Raw genomic sequence first — 9,133 nt, 5'->3', positions numbered from 1 at the left:
CTCCAATTCCTGGCCTCAAGTGATCCTCCTGCCTCGGCCTCCCAGAGTGCTGGGATTACAGGCCTGAGCCACCGCACCTGACCCCAATAGAAGGATATATTGTCTGAAGAAATCTTCCAGTGGGGAGGGGGGTGAGCTGGCCTGGGATTTCTCCGTGGAGGGTAAATGCCGGAACACGCATGTGAAACACCCGTGACCCTTTGAGGACAAGCGTGACCGGGGAGGGGGCCGAGTGTGCAGGCGTCCGCCCTGCACACGCCCCAGTCAGGGAGCACTGCCTGGCAACGAAACTGACACCTTAGGAGGAAGCAGCACGGCGAAGCCGCTACGGGAGGGCCGGGTGAGGAGGTCACCGCCTGGCAAACGGAAGGAGCGGCACCGACAAGACCGGGAGGCAGAGGCAGAGGCGGCCGCCCTCCAGCAGCGTCGCAGGGGGTCCCACCGAGAGAATTCCATGCTCTTTAGGACGCTCCAGGGAGCTAAGAATCAGGAAAAACGTAAAATCCAATAAACGCTGCACGAGAGACAATACAGACCAATCAAACACCAACATGTCTGGTGACGTCTTAAAATTCTAGGTTCCCTCGGCGTCTGCTTTGACCATAGTTGGACTTTCTCACGCGAAAGCAGGGCTGTCACCTGGACAGTTTCCAGTTCTACACCCCTCCCCCACGCAGCTCCGCAACTGGGGGCCACTCCAGACACCTGCCTTATGCAGCTGCTCCCTGGGGACCACCTCCCTCGGGGACAGCTGGCTGCAGCCACGTGGGCCGGGCAGACCTGCTGCAGTGGCCCCTCGGTCACAGTGGGGCCCACGGAGCTGGAGTCTGATGCTCCAGACCCACCGTTAGAGCTCCCTCAGGAAGCCAGTTTGGGTAACACCCGGGACCAATGGCGGGGTTGGCCCACAGGTCCCCCTCTCTCCACGGCTCCTCCAGGTGTGCCGTGCACCCCCAGGGCCTGTGACAAAATCCTTATTTCTGTCGTGCAGCTCTCCTGGCCATTGCAGGGTGCTGCCGGCCTAAAGGTCCTACATGGAAACAGTACGAATATCAACAAAACAGCCCTAAATAAAATATCAGCAAACCGAATTCGAAAGCACATTAACAGAATAATGCAGCAGGACGTGGTTCTCCCCAGGAAGTCAAGGACAGTGCGATACCAGGAACCACACTGCGGTGACCCACGTGTGTCAGGAGCCCCGAGGGTGAAAACCTAAAGCTCAGCTCCACCGACGGTGAAGAGGCCTTTGGAGAAGCCTGATGCTCTTTCTGGACAGTAAACGGAACCAGACGTCCCTTCCTCAACAGGACACGCCACGCCCGTGTGGCAACTGCTGGCGCATCTCCTCTTAGCCCCACGCTGCCTCTCAGCCTTTCTGGAACCTTCTCCCAGTGGCTGGGCATCCACAAGCTTCACTGCCCAGGGCCTCTGCCAGCGGAAGGCATCCTAGGAGACCAGGTGACCGGGCCCCAGAATTGGGAGGGGACAGTCCCCGGCTCCAACAGCTCGGCAGGGGCAGCTCCTCCCGGGCCTTCGGCCCTGGCAGAGGGACACCACTGCCACGAGCCCGGAGACCCCGTCCCCGCTGTCCCCTTCCCCCAGTGGCCCACCCAACACCACTGCAGCCGCATAGGGTTCTGCTTTCCTGGCAGGGCCCAACTCAGGCACAGTGGCCAGCACTGTGCTCACAGTGTGACGAGGACAGAGCGGTCACCCCAAATGGGGTAGGTGCCACCCATAGAGGGACATCAACAGGCACCAGGACCGGCATGGACAGGGGTGGGGTAACGTTATTCCTCTTTGAAGATGTCGTCCCCGTCCATCCACAATCCCGAGAAAACCACCTGAAAATTACTACAAGGAAGAACTCACGACGCCACGGGGCACGGAATTAAGACGCAGAAACCAAGCTGCTCGTGCTAGATGCTATGCCGGAAGAAAAGACCCATTTGTAATGGAAACGAAAGAGAGAAAGTCCTCAGCACGAAATCAACAAGGAACTAAAACCCGCACGAAGTGGACGTTAGTCTCCCGCAGGACGACAAGGTGAGCCACACTCGCGGGTGGAAGGTCCGGCGTCGCCAGGATGTCAGCTGCCCCAGGTAACCTGTACGGTTACGAATTCCGGTGAGAACTCCAGTTTTTTTTTCTTTCCAGAGCTAACAGGCTGATTCTAAGGTCCACGTGGAGAATAAACGTGAAAGAAGGAAAAACAGCCGGACGGTGACGCTGCCTGCCCAGGACGGGGCTGCGGGGCAGTTGTTCCCCCCGGGGCTTCTCCGCAGGCTGGGATGGGGTGAAGTTTTTGAAAGGAGGCCATTATTCTACGTGGTTTCTGATGTCATTGAATGTTGGCGAAGGCCTCATTTCAGGACGGGTCCTGAAAGTTACTTCAGTGACAGGGGCCCCGGGTGGTTCCGGGCCCCCAGGCCCCACCCCCCAGCAAGCCGCTATCCAGGGAACAGTGCAGCGCGCGGCCGCGGGGGCCTTCCCGTCTGGACGCAGAGGGAGGCACGTGCCTGTCCCCGCTCGCTATCAGGGAAGCCCAGGTCTGGCGCCGGAGCCACCGCATCCTGGCGTGACGGCCCGAGGACACTGACCCGGGCAGAGTGAGCTCCGCATACGGCAGCAGGCGCCTGCCCGTCAGGAACAAACAACAAACCACTTCCACTCCATGTCCTAGTGGGGTCCCACATGTGTGACACGCCCCGGTGGCAGAAGGACATGGCCCCAGGCTCTGGTCTGTGGACAGAGGCTGTGTCTCAAAGGCCCCCACCGTTCGGAGCCTGGGGGTGACTCACCAGCGGCTGTCCACGGCGTCTCCGAGGACAGTACGGAATACCCGCATTTGACGAAAAAGTAAACAAGCCCCCAAGCTCCTCCCACGGCCCTGGGTGAGTCACGCTAGCCCTGGAAGACCCTCCTCCCCACCGACACCCTCGCTGGGGCCCAGCCCGAGCGTCGTGCTCAGAGACACCGGGTTTGGGACGGCATTTAGCCATCTCAGGCAACCCAGATGAAAACTGAGCAACATCAGGGCCTTTGAAACGTCACCATCTGTCGGGAAAACAAAGGCTGAGGTGCCGGCCCTGCGCCGCTGCCAGGTGTCAGTCAGCTTCTGCTTTCTATTCTGGGTTCCCACGGTGACTCGAACAAACGTGTGCATTTTGGAAGGGTCGTGACTCGTGTTCTCAAAGAGGAAGGGACCTGCCCTTCCCGGGGCCGCCAGACGGTTCCTACCCGAGTTCGTGGTGTCCGAGCTCTGTGAGGCCCTCCCCCCGTACCAGAGGCCACGTGGGAACCTGGTTTCCCTCCCACCCCCTTGGTACCCCACCTGGTTCTCTGCCCCGAGCAGCCCCACATCCCCACCACCCACCGTGGCATCTCTGCCCCAGGCCCCCAGCACCCTCTGGTCCCCCAGGCCAGGCCGACCCCGCCCCAGGGTCATCGGGCTGGCACTGTCCCGCACCCCCAGGGACCAGGACTCCCAGCATCGGGGACCCGAACCCCCCCGGCACACCCCAAGGTCCCCTCCAGGCCGTGACTGGCCCGAGGGTCCCTCTGGTTTCCGGTGCTGAGACCCCACTGCTCACACCCAGACCCGAAGCTGCCTGCCCCCTGGGCGCTGGGCGCTTGCGACAGCCCCGAGCTGTCTTCACCGTGGACGCCCCTTGCTGAGAGCCCCCCAGGGCCTCCACATCCTCGGGGTGCTGGCCGTGCCCCTTCAATGCCCCTGAGGCCTTCGGGTCCCACCCTCGTCCTTCCCCAGCACACAGGGTGCCCTGCCCTGGAAGCTCCTCCTCTGTCCTTCCTGCACGACTGTCCCCAGGAGAAGCCCTCGGGCCGGGCCCCTCCGCCCCGGTCCCAGCCCTGGCCCCGGCTCCCTCCGCACGCGTTCCCACGACGCAGGCTGGTGCACACGCGCTCTGCTCCCCGCAGTCCCTCCGCGGACACCGCGCCTGCAGTGCTGGCGACCGGTTGCGGGGAAGTCACTTTCGGCTGTATCAGTAAAGCTGTCTCCCTCTCCAGAGACGGCGTACAGAGGATGACGGACGAAGAATCGGCCGGATTAAGTGGCATTTACTCTCTATTAACAGAAGCCACTCTGAGCCAAGAAGAACTTCCTCCAGGGTCTATGTCGGCACGCGGCCTGCGACGCGTCCGTGAGCCAGCACAGGTGTGTGTTGGTGCATTCCACGGGCTAAGTGCGCATTTGGTGCGTGTGAGTGTGAAATATCAATAATAAACTGAGGCAAACAGTAAGAGGTTTTGTTTTAGATCAGCAAGTCGACGACAGGATTTTAACGGCAATCTGCTCATCTACCGTCTGAGATCAGGCCAAAGTGAGAAAAATGTCCCCAGGCGACAATTTAAGGTGGTGGAGGGGTGGGGGAAAGCTAAAAATAGTAATATCAGCTAATTTTGGCCATTGTTTGGAAAAGTTGGGCAGTCTGTGTAGACACGGGGTGCAGTTTGTCCATAAAACAGATGTTTGTTTCATATTAAAACATCACTGTACGCCACTCACGTGCGCAGCATGATACTGACATTGAGCTGCAAAATTCGGGAATTCCACGTGGCCGCGCGGTGAACGTGGACCATGGCCAGGCACTGCCGGGTCAGGGGAGGGAAGAAGAATCCTTACTGTTCCCCGTGCAGAGGCCCCTTTGTGACAACCAAGCCCCTGTGGACGCTCACCGCTTTATTTACCGCATTTCCCCGCGGGCTGCCAGGGAGCCATGGCACTGCCTGGACTTATTCGGTTTCCTGCTGTACGGGATCCGGCTGGGAGTCAGGACGTGGGACACTCATCTGGCCCCTAGCACCAGGCCCATGGCAAAGCCTCAGGGTGACAGTTTCAGCGAGAAACCAATGAGCCAAGAGAAAGTCCTCATAAAACCCGCAGTTACCTCCCCCAGCCAGGGAGGAGCGGCCACGCGCCCAGCACACCCGCCTGGCAGAGGTTCCTTTGGAACCCAGGTCGGGCCGCCGCCGCCCAGATCCCCACAGCAGGACGTGCTGGCGCCGTGTTGAATTTCACAGCTTTGCTCCGCCTGGGTGTCCCTGGGTGTCCCGGTGGCTGTGCCTGTCAAACCTCTGCAGAGCTGGGGAGGATTCTGGGCAGTTGTAACAGCCGCCCGATTCCGACCGAGGCGGCTGCAGTTCTTACAGCCTTCGGGGCTCGCACACAACACTAGCGGTTTATCTGTTCAAAGACTCGTCACCAACAAGAAGAAAGGCCCTCACAGTTAGCAGACTGCTGTGAGCCGGGCCTTGCTGTAAGCATTTTGGTGTCCTGATTTACTAATTCCCACAGCAACCCTACGGGCTGGACGTCCAGGGAGGAAGCCGGGGCGCTGAGGGCCACGCTGGGCAAGGACGCTTCCGCTGTCGGGAAACCGCAAAAGCCTTGGTGCCGCCTGGCACGCGCTCTTCTCAGTCACCTGTTTCTCTGGGGCCTCCCACGGTCTCTCAGATACCATCCAACTCTCAGATACACAACTGACAGCAACACTAACAATGGGTGTCTGCGAACAAGCAAAAAAGCAGACGAGGCCTCGGCAAAAGGACTACGGATTCCCCACCCCGGCCCGCCCCAAGCCAGTTCTGCATCTCTTTGCACGTCTGCCCACGTGGGTGAGGACTTTGAAACCCCCTTGAACAGGCTGTAACATCTTACTAGTTCCCTCATTCATTAGCGTGTCACATGTTCGTTTCATATTTGTACTAGAAGCACAATTTTACCTTTTTTTTTTTTTTTTGAGACAAAGTCTCACTCTTTTGCCCGGGCTAGAGTGCCGTGGCGTCAGCCTAGCTCACAGCAACCTCAAACTCCTGGGCTCAAGCGATCCTCCTGCCTCAGCCTCCCGAATAGCTGGGACTACAGGCATGCGCCACCATGCCCGGCTAATTTTTTCTAAATATTTTTAGTTGTCTGATTAATTTCTTTCTATTTTTAGTAGAGATGGGGTCTCGCTGTTGCTCAGGCTGGTTTCGAACTCCTGAGCTCAAACAATCCACCCGCCTCGGCCTCCCAGAGTGCTAGGATTACAGGCGTGAGCCACCGCACCCGGCACAATTTTACCTTTTTAAAAAATTATTATCTAAAATCACTACTGCCTTCTAAGTGCCAGGTGTTAACCATGTGCTGGGGACACAGAAATACACAGCATAGCCCGACTCCTAAAATGTTTACATTGAGTGTGGGAGACAGTTACATATACAAACTCAGGGTCAAAGCAGACAGGTAAAAACAGCTGGGGAAAGACATACTATTTTGACCAACCAAGTGTCAGATGCTTCTAGAAGTCATTAACAGATTTGTTTAAAAAAAAAAAAAAAGGAGGTCAAGAAATCAGACACGAACATGTGGGATGAGGCCCCCCAGTTGTGAACACTGAATATTGGAAACACATCTTCTAGACGCCGCTGAGGAAAGGCAGTGCTGTGGTCGCGCCTGCATTCACGCAAAACCTAACGGATGAAAAACGTTAGGTCTAACGTCTCGCACCCGGGAACTCGTGACGTGGGGCAGGACTCCCAGGGGTGCGAGTGCAGGAAGTGCTGGGCTGCAGGTGGCTCAGGTGGAGGCGAGGCTGAGATATCCACATCTACCTCCCTACAAGTTTATACAGGAAAATTAACCAACCCAAACAAAAGCCTTTTCTGGAAGGTCAGGACTCAGGACGTGGGCGGGTTAGGCTGGGCCGTCCTCCCTCGGCGCATCTCGCCATCACAACACACGTGGTCAGGGCTAACTCGGGGGCCTGGAAAGTGCACAGGGACACACAAAGGGGACCGTGGACACTGCCACCGTCCCATGGCTCTGGGGAGGGAGGCAGGGGAGGGGAAGGGCGGGATCCACACAGCCGAGGCGCTGAAGAGTGCGCGGGAGACTGCTCACATGCAGGCCTGGTCCCCAGCACTGAAGCTGGGATTCGTCCCAGAAGCAACTGGGAAAGTGACCAGAGGAGCTTTGAAGCAGGAGAAAGACGCTTCCGGTCTGTTTCCTAAACACGGCGCAGTTCCAGCGTGAGGAACCCATGGTGTGGGGAGCCTGGGGCGCAGGTGTCCTGGGGAGGCCGTGGCCAGGAGCAGGCAGGAGGAGGGAGGCGGAAGCAATGAGATGGGGGAGGGGGAGGCGGGGACCCCGGCTGAGATGGCAGAGCAGGCCACAGGTTTGGGGAAGGCCGGCTGGCCCCAGCGCGCTGGACGGACAGGGAGCAAGAGTGAGGCAGGAGTGGCCCCGAAGGTCGGGAGCCCTGTGGGCGCAGGCAGAGGAGCGAGAGCTGCGGGTCAGACTGGCAGCTAAGGATCTGCAGAAACGGTTCACACCGAAGGCCTGAGACGGCTCTGCTCAGAAAGGCCTCGTGCAAGGCTGGCCCTGGCTGGGCTCTGGGAACTCGCATGGCAAACAGTCTCCAAGTAGCAGGAGTGGCTCACTGTGCCAAAACTGTGTATAAACAGCACGGTTTATGCTTATGATGGTGAATTTTGTGTGTCAGCTCGACTGGGCCTTGGGAGGCCCAGAGAGCTGGTTAAACATTATTTCTGGGTGTTTCTGGGAAAGATCACCAATTCATTTGGTGGACCAAGGAAGAAGACAGCCCCCTACCCCCAACACGGGCAGGCACCATGCAATCCCCGAGGGCCGGAATGGGACAGAGAAGAGGAAGAAGGTTGAATGTGTTCTCTGCCTGACTAGTGAGCTGGGACATCAGCCTCTGGCCCCTGCGTGCCTGGTCCTTAGGCCTTGAGACCCAGAACGGAACCTGAACCACCAGCTCTCAGGCCTTCGAACTACCCCTTCAGCTTTCCTGGGTCTCCGGCTCGTAGGGGGCAGATTGTGGGGTTTCTCAGCCTCCAAAATCACACGAGCCGATACCTTACAATGTTCCTCTTTCTACACACGTTGCCAGTTCTGCTTCTCTGGAGAATCCGACCAGCGCGACGCCGAACACCTGCTCCCTTCTGGGCACTTGGAATTCGGTACATGTCAGACAGACGGTCCCTACGTGACCGGCCGCAAGTGAAAACCCTGAGTTGTCACAGCTGCTGCGGGAGGCACTGGGGGAGGACTCTTGGAAGCTTGTCCTGGGTTCTTCTGAATTTGCCCTAGGCACCTTTTCTCTTTGCCAGTTCTGCTTTGTCCTTTATTTTGCAGTAAACCTGAGCCTTGAGTACGACTATTTGCAACTCCTGGGAGTCACCTTAGTGAATCACTGAACCTGGGGTGGGGTGGTCTTGAGGACTCGACACAGAACATATTCAAATAATTTTTCAAATAAACAAATCAGGTGAGTTCAAGTCAACTGGCCCAAAAAATTCTGAACAGAGCATGGATTTAATATTCTAGAACACTAGTTTTCAAGCTTCTTTAAAGCATGTGAATGAAGCTGTTCGTATCTATTAATTAATTCCACCAGTCAGTAAGATCCATAGCACAGAAACCTGCCTGCCCTGCTCACTCTGGCAGCCCCAGCGCCGGACCCAATGCCTGTGTCCAGTGGGTACTTTCAATAAATGTTTCGTAAGTGGCATTAAATAACTTAAGTGCAGATTATTAAATTTACTTAATATGACACCAACCAATGAGAACAACAACGAGAGTTTGATGACCCAAAACCCCTCATGCCTGCAACCGGAAGAGCCCTGTGGACCACGGCCGAACCCCCAGGCCAGACTCAGCTTCCTGGGGCTCAGGAAGCAGAACACCAGGAACACCTTTCTTTTCCTTACCGACTGGTCGTCTGGAAGCAGGAGTGTAAGCCGACCAGGAAGGGGTTGCTGGAAGCCTGCTCAAACACGTGCTTCTCCGTCTGCACCCAGTCAATGTCCTGAAATAGAAAACAGCGCGTGTTAATGAGGCTCTGACACTTCACAGGCATCCTGGGGAAGGGGGAGGCGAGAGAGGAAAGCCTCTCTTCTCTGCTTTCCGGAAGACAATGCAGAGGGAAGATGCGCTAGGAGATGCATCACCACCAGTGTCACCGTCCACCCCACCTCCACCACCATCACCACCGCCATCGACATCGATCATCCCTCCACCCCCACCTCCACCTCCCCCACCAACACCATCATCACCACCAATCATCCCTCCACCCCCACCTCCACCTCCCCCACCATCATC

At 57.5% G+C, this 9,133-nt stretch overlaps 1 protein-coding gene across 1 annotated transcript in view; it reads right to left on the bottom strand.

Moving 5' to 3' along the window:
* Positions 1-9,133, bottom strand: part of PRKCZ (protein kinase C, zeta) — a 118,793-nt gene that overhangs the window by 16,828 nt on the left and 92,832 nt on the right. Inside the window, exon 10 of the mRNA XM_012657518.1 lies at positions 8,743-8,840. Coding sequence (XP_012512972.1) covers positions 8,743-8,840 — 98 coding nt within the window. The remainder of the gene's footprint in view (positions 1-8,742; positions 8,841-9,133) is intronic.

Source organism: Propithecus coquereli, unplaced genomic scaffold, assembly GCF_000956105.1.
Source record: "Propithecus coquereli isolate 6110/MARCELLA unplaced genomic scaffold, Pcoq_1.0 Scaffold544, whole genome shotgun sequence".
NCBI classification, from domain to species: domain Eukaryota; kingdom Metazoa; phylum Chordata; class Mammalia; order Primates; family Indriidae; genus Propithecus; species Propithecus coquereli.
Note: the sequence above shows the minus strand (reverse complement) of the source record. Positions and strands in the feature narration are given on the sequence as shown.